A 12,461-nucleotide genomic window follows, 5' to 3' on the forward strand; every position below is an offset into this window, starting at 1 on the left:
ACACGCACACACACACACACACACACACACACACACACTCTTACTTAGGATAGGGAGCATGAGATAGCGAGACATGGACCCACTGAACATCCTCACCTTGCAGTAGAAATATCGGCTGACTGCCTCCTGGGACCATGGCTGCTGGTAGAAGTCAGCACGTCGTTCCTCCTCTGGGTTCCCCACCACGTCTGTCATTATCTGGAGAAAGGACACACCAGATCTCACACAGACCATGGAACAGCTTCTACCCTGCTGTTATCAGACTCCTGAATGGCCCTCCTGTACACTAACAATGAACTCTTGTTCTCCCAATCTACCTCAATGTGGTCTGGCACCTTATTGTCTCCCTGTACTTTATGCTTCATTCAGTTATTGATTTCCCTTGTACTACCTCGATGCACTGGTGATGAAATTATCTGAATGGATGGCAGTAAAATAAAGTTATTCACTGTAACATAGTAAAGCACTCAGTATAATCAAAGACCCCACCCACCCTGGACATTCTCTCCCCACCCCCCCCCAGTGTGCTGAAGGTACAAACACCTGAAAGCACAGGCTGGGGTCACCCAGCACAGAAACAGGCTCTTCGGCTCACCGAGTCTCTGTCAACCACCAACCACCCACTTACACTGATCCCACTTTACTCTCCCCACATTCTCATCATCTCCCTGCCCACCCGATTCTACCCTCACCCACAATTTACAGCACCCAATTAATATCCTTGGGATGTGGGAAAGACCATGGTGGAAACTTACACAGCCACAGAGAGAATATGCAAACTCCACACAGACAGCACCAGATGTCAGGATCGAACCGGGTCTCTGCAGCCTTGAGGCAGCAGCCCGTGTGTGGCAACTGCAGCTCAATCAATGTCCACATCTTCATGCTCTATCCTGGGATCCTGATCTGATGGGAATGCGTAAAGCTAAATCTGTGCTACTTTGTTTGGAGTACAGGAGGCTTGGTGTGTCATTAAAGACTCCTAGAAATCTCTACAGATGTATGGTAAGAGCACTCTAACTGTTTGTATCTGTCTGGTATGGAGGCTCTAACGCACAGGATCACAAGAGACCGCAGAGGGTTGTAGCTCCAGCTCCATTATGGACACAACTTAAGGATTCCATCAAGGACATCTCAAGAAGGTGGCATCCATTACTGAGGACCCTCACCATCTGAGACATGTCCTCTTCTCATTACTACTAAAAGGGAAGAGGTACAGGAGCCTAAGAAACCACACCCAATGTTTTAGGATCAGCTTCTTCCCCTCCATCATCAGATTTCTGAATGGTCCATGAACACTACCTCACTATTCCTCTGAGGCACAATTTAATTATTTTTGTAACTTCGGAGTAACTTTTATGACTTGCACTGTACTGCTGCCACACAACAGCAAATTTTGCATCATATATTAGTGATAATAAACTTGATTCCAATTCCTACCTTCAGGTCCCGGCTCTGGGATCTCAGCCACTCCTGGATATAGCCTTTTGGATCCTTGGAAAAGCTCAACATGAAATCCCTCTGAATTTTCAGCTGATTGATGGACTCGATGGTCTCATGGATCTGTGGAAAGATTGGACGCTGGATTTTCTCAGAGCAGGCAAAACCCAGGTCTTTTCCAGACTTCCAGACTCTGGAATTAACCATGTCCAGATTCTCATTACACTTCCCAGGAACATCTTCATTTATTGGATCTGGATATTACTGACAAGGCAAGCATCTACTACAAGGGAAGTGTAGTAGTTTACAGTGCTAGCGACCAGGGTTCAGTTGCACCGCTATCAGTAGGGAGTTTCTATGTTTCTCTCTAGAATCACATGGGTTTCCTCCCAGTGCTCCTGTTCCCTCCCACATTCCAAAGACGTATGGGCTAGTAAGTTGTGGGCATGCTGCATTGACACTGGAAGAATGACAACACACCTGGGCTACTCAAGTATATCCTTGGGCTCTTTTGGTCATTGACATAAACGACGTATTTCACTTTATATGTCAATGTACATGTGACAGATAAAGCTAACCATTATCTTTATAATAACCTTTACTGTTATCTCCCTGACTTCCCCCTGAGAAGGTGAGGGGTAAGCTGCCTTCTTGGACCACTACAGTCCTTCTAGGGAAGGTGCTCACTCCCACAGTACTTTTGGGGAGGGAGTTCCAGGTCATGGTGATATGTTTCCAAGCTGGGATAGTGGTGGGGAACCTGCAGATGATGGTGCCCCCCTGCGCCTGCTCTCCTCGGTGGGAGAAAGGGAGGAGCCACTGAAGGTGCATGGATGAACGACTGGTGTGTACCGATGTACACATATGGTTGTGTCCAGGGACACACCTCCGACCCGTAACTTCCCTCCACTCAATGTCAACACTTGGAGGGTGACAGAATGGGTCAGGTTGGGGAGTAGTGAATAACAACCCCCCCTCCCCCATTCATCTCTGATCCCATTACCTTGTTGTCCAGGCCTGCGATCTCCTGCTGGTTGGCCGTGGACAGCAGGAAGCTGCTCATCTGACACTTCAGGGGGTCGTCTACTTCCACGTCAATATCGTAACAAGCAGTCTTCTTCTGGTCATTGAGGTCCACGCTGTGGGGGAATCACAAGGTGCAACCATAGCGAACCAGTCAACTCTACTCACTCCTCTCCATCGCAATGCCTCTCACACTTTAACCCAGTTATCAGACCATTGACCTAGTCCCCTAGTATGACAAAATGGACTCCAGACCTCATAATCTTGAACTCCGGTTACCCGCACTTTCTTTGAAACTATAACACTTTAATCTGCATTGTTATTGTTTTACCTTGTTCTACCCTAGTGCACTGCATAAAGAATTAATCCATATGAACAGTATGCAAGACAAGTTTTAAACTGTACATCAATATATGTGACAATAATAAACCAATACTAAAACACCACTTTCCCCATTCCCTTTATCTCACTTTCTGCATCTTCCTCTCTCTCTCAACATCTTTCCCTTTCACGTTCACTGCTGCTCACAGCATGCACCCCCTCACTGTGTCTGTCCTATCATTGTGCAAATCCCTATTTCTCACCCGTGTTTTGCTCTTTACTGTATGTGTATTGTCTCCCCTGTATAACCTCTCTATATACCCTATCTTCCCTTATGTGTATCCCCCCTCTCTTCCTTGCCTGTACTCTTTCGCTCGCTGTATACCCTCTCTCCCAATGTATATATAACCATATAACAATCACAGCACGGAAACAGGCCATTCCGGCCCTCCTAGTCCGTGCCGAACTCTTAATCTCACCTAGTCCCACCTACCCGCATTCAGCCCATAACCCTCCACTCCTTTCCTGTCCATATACCTATCCAATTTTACCTTAAATGACTCAACTGAACTGGCCTCTACTACTTCTACAGGAAGCTCATTCCACACAGCTATCACTCTCTGAGTAAAGAAATACCCCCTCGTGTTTCCCTTAAACTTTTGCCCCCTAACTCTCAAATCATGTCCTCTCGTTTGAATCTCCCCTACTCTCAATGGAAACAGCCTATTCACGTCAACTCTATCTATCCCTCTCAACATTTTAAATACCTCGATCAAATCCCCCCTCAACCTTCTACGCTCCAATGAATAGACCTAACTTGTTCAACCTCTCTCTGTAACTTAAGTGCTGAAACCCAGGTAACATCCTAGTAAATCGTCTCTGCACTCTCTCTAATTTATTGATATCTTTCCTATAATTCATATAACCACATGAGCAATATGCCAATCCTCCGGCACAATCCCCGTTTCTAATGTCATCTGAAAGATCTCCGTCAGAGCTCCTGCTATCTCTACACAAACTTCCCTCAAGGTCCTGGGGAATATCCGGTCAGGACCCGGAGATTTATCCACTTTTAAATTTCTTAAAAGCGCCAGTACTTCCACCTCTTTAATTGTCATAGGTTCCATAACTTCCTTACTTGTTTCCCACACCTTACACCATTCAATATCCTTCTCCTTAGTGAATACCGAAGAGAAGAAATCGTTCAAAATCTCTCCCATCTCCCTCGGCTCCACACATAGCTGACCACCCTGATTCTCTAAGGGACCAATTTTATCCCTCACTATCCTCTTGCTTTTAATATAACTGTAGAAGCCTTTCGGATTTACTTCCACCTTATTTGCCAAACCAAACTCGTAACTTCTTTTAGCTTTTCTAATCTCTTTCTTAAGTTTCCTTTTACATTCTTTATATTCCTCGAGCAATTCCTTTACTCCATGCTGCCTATATCTATTGTTGACATCCCTCTTTTTTCGAACCAAGTTTCTAATATCCCTTGAAAACCATGGTGCTTTCAAACCTTTAACCTTTCCTTTCAACCGAACAGGAACATAAAGATTCTGTACCCTCATAATTTCACCCTTAAATGACCTCCATTTCTCTATTACATCCTTCCCATAAAATATATCCTCACTCTCCCTCTCTCCTCGCCCCGTTTATGTCCCTCTCTCTCCCAATGTATGCCCACTCTCAACTCTTGACTCTGAGATACTGAGTTGCTACTCCCTGAAGAAACAGCAGGTGGCACCAGCGAGCTGTCTGAGCAGCAGTGTAACTGCTCCCCCTGGGAACAGGCTCTGGCGCCCCAAACCCTGGCAGAGCGAACTCTGTAAAACACCAGACCACCCTCAGGAGCATTGACATGAGATTTTAACACTGAGCCTGATTTTGATGGGGGTGTTTGTTGTCAGGATCCGGAAATCCCGTGAGCTGACGGAGGTGAGGAGGGCAGGGTCCATGTGAGGTGTCTGCAGGACCGTGGGACCAAGAGAAGATCTCTCCACCTTTGCACAGGAGTTACCTGCTTCTGGAGGAACAATCTGCTGGAGGAACCCAGCAGGTCGAGCAGTGTCTGTGGAAGGAGAGGAATTGTCTATAATCCCAGCCCATAGATGTTGTTCAATGATCACTGAGCTCACAGATGAGGGTTGGGTGAATTGTCCCAATGGTCTGCATAAGCTTTGTGACTGAAGATGGTACTTTTACTATAACCCTCAGATTGTGTGCACCCCTCCACCCCCCGTTAGCCTGGAGTCCCACATCACCAGGTTCAGAAACAACTACTTTCATATAACCATCAGGTACTTGAACTGACCTGCACAAGTTTAACCCTACCTCAGCAGCAGAGCACAATGCACCATCTCTTGCACTACCGTAGACTTATCTCTGAGTTTATTTTGCACTAATGTCTTGTTCAGTGCAGTCTTTTTTTCCACTGTCCTGTATAAGTTATACGTAATTTATATTCTGTGTTCTCTGCACCCATGTGCCCACAATGTTGTATGTTTCACCATGCATTCTCTACTCCCTGTACACTCACGACTGCATGGCTAGGTGCTGCTCTAACTCCATCTACGAGTTTTTAAATAACATTACCATATTGGGACAAATCACAAATAGGAACGAATCGGAGTACAGCAAGGTGATACACAGCTTAATGCGTGTATTGACAACCTTGTCCTCATTGTCAGCAAAATAAAAGAGCTGGTCATTGACTTTAGGAAGAGCGCAGTGCACATACTCCTGTCTACATTAACGGTGTTGAGGTGAAGGGCTTCAAGTTCTTAGAAGTGAACATCACCTAGAAGTGGCCTATTGCCCAACTACAGACACCACAACCAATAAAGCTCACCAACACCTCTACATCTTCAAAAGGCTAAAGGAACTTGGCTCGGGCCCTTTGACCCTCACCAATTTTTATCAATGTACTACAGAAAGCATCCTATCCTGATGCATTATGGTTGGCATGGCAGCTATGCCCGTGACTAAGAAACAGTAGGGACTTCTGGACACAGCTCAGCATATCACAGAAACCAGTTTCCCATCCATGGACTCTGTCTACATTTCTCACTGCCTCAGCTAAAGCAGCCAGCATAATCAAAGATCCTACCCACCTCCAACACGCTCTCTTCCCCATCTCCCATTGGGCAGAAGATACAAGAGCCTGGAAATTTGCACCACCGGGCTCAAGGACAGCTTCTATTCTGCTGTTATAAGATGACTGGAGTTCCCCAATATGTTAAGGTGGACCTTTGACCTCACAATCTCCCTCATAACTATGATCTCGCACCATATTGTCTGCCTGAACTTTATCCGTAACTGTAACACTTTATTCTGCAATCCAGGAACTGCTGAAGAGTTTCGGCCCGAAATGTCGACTGTTTACTCTTTTCCATAGATGCTGCCTGGCCTGCTGAGTTCCTCCAGCATGTCGTGTGTATATTCTGCACTCCACCATTGTTTTGCCTTATTCTATCTCAATGCACTGCGTAATGAATTCATCTATAGGAAAATTATGCAAGACAAGTTTTTTTATAAACTGTACCTCTGTACATACGACAGTGATAAACCAATTTAACTTGCATGATAACCAGAAACTCAACTTCAGGTGAAAGCTATGAGGTTGTGAAACATACAATCCCACAAAAGACTCGATGGGCTGGATGATCTCACGCGCTGGTAATGTTCAGTGACTCCACAGTCTTCACTCCCTCCTCCACGCCTCCAAGGAGACTTCACCAGTACCTGACATGTTGATTGTAGCGAGGAGATGGGGGTGGGGGGAAGTGCATGCAGGAGAAGGCACAGGGGCTGGGGGTGTATAAGGAGGTAATAAGGGCTAAGGGCCAGTGGACAGTTCCAGGATTCCATGACCTAATTGGGGATAATGCTGCTGACCCCAGGAGCCTGAGGTCATGTACACATGGACACAAAGGTGGGGGTGGTGGAAAGGGAGGGAGGGGAGATCATGAACAAGTGAGGAGACGCTGAGGTAGAGGGTGGTCAGTGAAGAAGAGGAGGGGTGGAAGAGAGGGTAGATGGTGGACAGGCAGGGAGACTCTGAAGTAGGGGGTTGTCAGTGAAGTGGAGGAGGGGTGGAAGAGAGGGGAGATAGTGGGCAGGCAGGGAGACTCTGAGGTAGGGGGTGGTCAGTGAAGTGGAGGAGGGGTGGAAGGGAGGGGAGATAGTGGGCAGGCAGGGAGACTCTGAGGTAGGGGGTGGTCAGTGAAGTGGAGGAGGGGTGGAAGGGAGGGGAGATAGTGGGCAGATACAAAGGCAAGGGAGTGTTTCCTACCTGATGAGGTGGTTGATGATGATGGGGTCAGGCGGAAGCAGCAGGTTGGTCAGCCGTTGAGGAATCTCGGAGAACTTTAGCCTCGGGCAGTCGAATATCTGCAGGAAGGATGGAGAAATGATCAAGTGAGGAATTGACATGGAGGAGCCACTGAGATGAGTGTACAGGATAGCGTGTATCCACACCAGAGAATGTGTTGGAAAGGACGGGCATGTTGGCCTCATGCCGAGATTCACGGCCAAGTTTTACTGACCACTGTGTCTGAGCTGAACATCATACCTACACTGCTTCCACTTTCCTCTTTGCCCTGCTCATTCAGGTACTGTCTAGTTGTTATGTTCGTGCCACCACCACCTCCTCTGGCAGCTCATTCCAAATACCAACTACGCATTATGTAAAACGTACTCTCAGATCCTTTTTAAACCTGTTCCCTCTCACCTTATGCCTCTTGTTTTAGACACCCCTACTATCAAGTTATACAGTAAAGAATTCAGGCTCTTTGGCCAAACTGTTCCAAAAATGGTGCCCACCAAGCTAGTCCCAATTGCCTACATTTGGCCTGTATCATTATAAACCTTTCCTAACCAGGTGTCTGTTGCATATTGTTATTGTATCTGCATCATCCATGGGAAATAGATTCTGGCTGTCTACCCTACCCTTATAACTTTGCTAACCTTTATCATGTTTCCCTTCAGTCTCCTTCACTCCAGGGAACACAGCCGATCCAGCCTCTCCTTGTAACACAAGCCCTCCAGTCCTGGCATCACTCTGATGAACCTTTTCTAGTTTAATCTGATTGTTTGGTTTGAACCAAGTAGCTCACAAAAGGTTAAGTGAAGAGCTCACCGTGTTGGATGTAATATATTAGTTTGGAGAGAGGAGTGGTAACAGACAGGAAGCAGTGAGAAGGGATAGTACAGATAGGTAGCACATAGATGCAAGCCAACATCTCTACTTTCTGCGGGCTTGTCACTGAACATGCTAGCAAACTTCTACAGATGTACCGCTGAAAGCATCTTGACTTTGCATTGTGGATTGGTACGGCAATTCAAATGCACGGGAGTGCCAGACGATGCAGAGACTAGTGGACTCAGCCCAGTACATCGTCGGCACGTCCCTCCCCACCACTGGGAGTATCTACAGGAGGCAATATTCATCATCAAAGATCCCCACCAACATGCCCATACCATTTTTTTGCAGGAGGTACAGAAGCCTGAAGACCCACACCACAAGGATCCAGAACAGCTACTGTCGGCCTGCCTTATCCGCGGATTCCGCATGCGTGGATTCAACCAACCGCGGATCAGGAAAACCCGAAGATTCTCTCTCCAGCACTCGTTGTTTGAGCATGTACAGACTATTTTTTCTTGTCATTATTCCCTAAACAACACAGTATAACAACTATTTACATAGCATTTACATTGTATTAGGTATTATAAGTAATCTAGAAATGACTTAAAAGTACAGGCAGTCCCTGGGTTATGAATGAGTTTCGTTCCCAAGTCCATCTTTAAGTCGGATTTGAAGTCGGAACAGGTACATCCGGTATTATTTAGCGTCAGTTAGTCAAACGTTTTTCTTAGAATATAGTACATATTTTACCTTTCTATGCATATAAAACACTTAAGAAACATACGTATTTCAATAATTAAACTACTGCGTTGCTTAGTAATAATTGTAGCTTTCATCGGGGCGGGGCCTTTCACATGCTCCATTAAAATTGTTCCGATCGTTGACCGGTTGTAGCCTAACACTTTTCCAATGACCGATGGCGTTTTACCTCTTTCCAATCGCTTTATTACTTCCACCTTATTTTCAATCGTGATGGTGATTATTTTCGTGAACAGAAACACCGCGGATTCAGAACTGCACTGCCAGGTCCTAATGCCCACCGCACTGAGCATGTTAAATAAAGTCCGGGGTTCCTGTGGGTCCTAAAGACCACCGCACTGAGACAGGTTAAATAAGGGACTTGAGCATCTGCATTTTTTGGTATCTGCAGGGGGTCTCGGAACCAATCCCCCGCGGATAAGGAGGGCCGACTGTACTTTCCTTCAACCATTCAGTTCTAGAACCAACTGGCAAAACCGCTTAGCAGCACTATGACCACTTTGACCATTTCAGCTAAAATCGAAAACACAAGAAAATCTGCAAATGCTGGAAATTCAAGCAACACAAACAAAATGCTGGTGGAATGCAGCAGGCCAGGCAGCATCTATAGGAAGAAGCACTGTCAACGTTTCGGGCCGAAACCCTTCGTCAGGACTAACTGAAAAAAGAAATAGTAAAAGCTTTGAAAGTGGGAGGGGGAGGGGAGACCAGAAATGATAGGAGAAGACAGGAGGGGGAGGGGTGAAGCTAAGAGCTGGGAAGTTGATTGGCAAAAGGGATACAAGGCTGGAGAAGGGGGAGTATCATAGGATGGAAGGCCTTGGAAGGAAGAAAGGGGAAGGGGAGCACCAGAGGAAGATGAAGAACAGGCAAGGAGTTATTGTGAGAGAGAAAGAAAAATTAAAAATTAGGGATGGGGTAAGAAGGGGAGGAGGGGCATTAACGGAAGTTAGAGAAATCAATGTTCATGCCATCAGGTTGGAGGCTACCTGGACAGAATATAAGATGTTGTTCCTCCAACCTGAGTGTGGCTTCATTTTGACAGTAGAGGAGGCCATGGATAGACATATCAGAATGGGAATGGGCCGTGGAATTAAAATGTGCGGCCACTGGGAGATCCTGCTTTCTCTGGTGGACTTTATATTATATACCGTCTGGGTAGACGGTATGGCATCCCTAATTACCCCATCCCTAATTTTTAATTTTTCTTTCTCACAATAACTCCTTGCCTGTTCTCCATCTTCCGCTGGTGCTCCCCTCCCCCTTTCTTTCTTCCAAGGCCTTCCATCCTATGATACTCCCCCCTTCTCCAGCCTTGTATCCCTTTTGCCAATCAACTTCCCAGCTCTTAGCTTCACCCCTCCCCCTCCTGTCTTCTCCTATCATTTCTGGTCTCCCCTCCCCCTCCCACTTTCAAAACTCTTACTATCTCTTTTTTCAGTTAGTCCTGACGAAGGGTCTTGACCCGAAACGTTGACAGTACTTCTTCCTATAGATGCTGCCTGGCCTGCTGTGTTCCACCAGCATTTTGTGTGTCTTGAGCTAAAGTCGACTTTGTTTCTTTTTGTTCTATGTTTTCTTGTAAAAAAAACTGTATAATCTACATTTATGTTTCGTTTAATGTTGCTTATCTGATGCTATGAGCCTGTGGTGTGGTGGTAAGTACATTACTTGTGCAGATGACAATAAACTCTATTTTGACTTTGAACAAAGTGCCTCACAAAAGGTTAAATGAAGAGCTTTGATGTAACATATTGGTAACAGGCGGGAAGGAACAAGAGGGATAACGCAGTTAGTTCTATATCCAGTAAGTGGGAGTCATTTAACAGTGAAATAGAGAGTTCAGGGACAACATGTTCTTGTAAGGGCGAAAGGTACAAACAGTAAGTCCAAGAAACCCAGGATGTAAGGAAGCACAAGGTGATACAGAGAATCGAACTGGGGAGGCCTTTCAGGAAAACAGAGCAGGGAGGAGGTACACCAGGAAGAAACTAGAAGGGCATCAGAGGCCACAAAATGTTACTGGCAGACAAGATTAACATAAATCCCAAAGGTCAAGAGGATAAGCAGGGAAGGTGGAAGACCTACCAGGAACCACAGTGGTAATCTGTGGTGTGGAGTTAGAAGACTGGTGGGTGGGTAAAGGGGTTGGGGGCTTAATTGAATTCTCATCTCTGTTCACTCAGGAGGACATTCAAGGTAGAGAATTCACTGTGGGGGAGGGGGAAAGACAGTGAAGTTTCAGAACATTAACATCAAAAAGGAGGAGCCTTCACAAAGATGTTGCTGGACCTGAAGGGCTTGAGTTTTAGGGAGAGGTTAGGCAGGCTGGAAACTGTTCTTCCTGAGCGAAGGCAACTGAGGGGTGACCTTGTAGAGGTTTATAAAATCATGAGGAACATAGATAATGTAAATGATCAATGTTTTTCCCAGGGTAGAAGAATCTAAAACTCGAGGACAGAGGTTTAATGTGAGAGAGGAAAGATCTATAGGGGAACTGAGCAGCAGGATTTCCCACAAAGAGGTTGGTGGATATATTGAACAGGCGGCCATAAGAAATGGTTGAGGCAGGTACAATATCAACAGTTAAAAACAGTTGGACAGCTACATGGATAGGAAGGTTTTGCAGAAATATGGGCCAAATGTAGAAAATAGGGACCAGCTCAGATAGGCAACTCAGCTGGATTATTGTTTTGGGCTGACGGGCCTGTTTCTATGCTGCATAACTGTGACATCAGGTGGATCAATCCCAAGGGCATGAACACAGGTAGCTCCTGATAGACAGATTTTTTGGAGTGATGTGACAAGGGGTTTAAAGAGAAAGAGTGGAGACACACACAAAATGCAGGAGGAACTCAGTAGATCAGGCAACATCGATAGAGAACATAAGAAATAGGAGCAGGAGTAGGCCATCTCACCCATCGAGCCTGCTCTGCCATTCAATAAGGTTGTGGCTGATCTGGCCATGGATTCAACCCCACCTACCTGCTTTTCCCCACAACCCTTAATTCTCCTACTATGCAAAAATCTATCCAACCTTGACTTAAATATATTTACTGAGGTAGCCTGTACTGCGTCATTGGGCAGAGAACTCCAGATTCACCACTCTTTGGGAAAAGCAGTTTCCCCTCATCTCCATCCTAAATTTATTCCCCCAAATGTTGAGACTACGTCCCCTAGTTCTAGTCTCACCTACCAGTGGAAACAGCTTTCCTGCCTCTATCTTATCTATCATAATTTTTATATGTTTCTATACGATCTCCTCTCATCCTTCTGAATTCCAGCAAGTACTGTCCCAGGAGACTCAATCTCTCCTCATAGTCTAACCCCCTCATCTCTGGAATTAACCTGGCAACCTCCTCTGCACTGCCTCCAAACCCAGTATATCCTTCTCCAAGTAAGGAGACCAGAACTGCACGCAGTACTCCAGGTGCAGCCTCATCAGTACCCTGTACAGTTGCAGCATAACCTCCCTGTTCTTCAATTCATTTCCTCTAGCAATGATGGCCAACATTCCATCTGCCTTCTTGATAGCCTGCTGCACCTGCAAACCAACCTTTTGTGATTCAGGCACAAGCACTCCCAAGTCCCTCTGTACAGCAGCATGCTGCAATTTTTTACCATTTATATAATAATCTGATCTTCCATTTTTCCTTCCAAAGTGGATGACCTCACATTTGCCAACATTGTACTCCATCTGCCAGACCCTTGCCCACTCACGTAGCCTATCGCTTTGCAGACTCTCTGTATCTTCTGCAAAATTTGCTTTCCC

General features: G+C 45.9%; 1 protein-coding gene across 4 annotated transcripts in view; it reads right to left on the reverse strand.

Annotated features, from left to right (window-relative positions):
- The window catches only part of LOC140727678 (SWI/SNF-related matrix-associated actin-dependent regulator of chromatin subfamily D member 3-like), a 93,658-nt gene that overhangs the window by 9,049 nt on the left and 72,148 nt on the right, over positions 1–12,461 (reverse strand). For all 4 annotated transcript variants that reach the window (XM_073045324.1, XM_073045342.1, XM_073045334.1 and 1 more), the window contains 4 exons: positions 7,079–7,176; positions 2,444–2,579; positions 1,441–1,563; positions 97–198 (listed from right to left, as the gene is read on the reverse strand). In XM_073045324.1, the coding sequence (XP_072901425.1) occupies positions 97–198; positions 1,441–1,563; positions 2,444–2,579; positions 7,079–7,176 (459 nt within the window). The remainder of the gene's footprint in view (positions 1–96; positions 199–1,440; positions 1,564–2,443; positions 2,580–7,078; positions 7,177–12,461) is intronic.

This window comes from Hemitrygon akajei, chromosome 1 (genome assembly GCF_048418815.1).
Source record: "Hemitrygon akajei chromosome 1, sHemAka1.3, whole genome shotgun sequence".
Taxonomy (NCBI): domain Eukaryota; kingdom Metazoa; phylum Chordata; class Chondrichthyes; order Myliobatiformes; family Dasyatidae; genus Hemitrygon; species Hemitrygon akajei.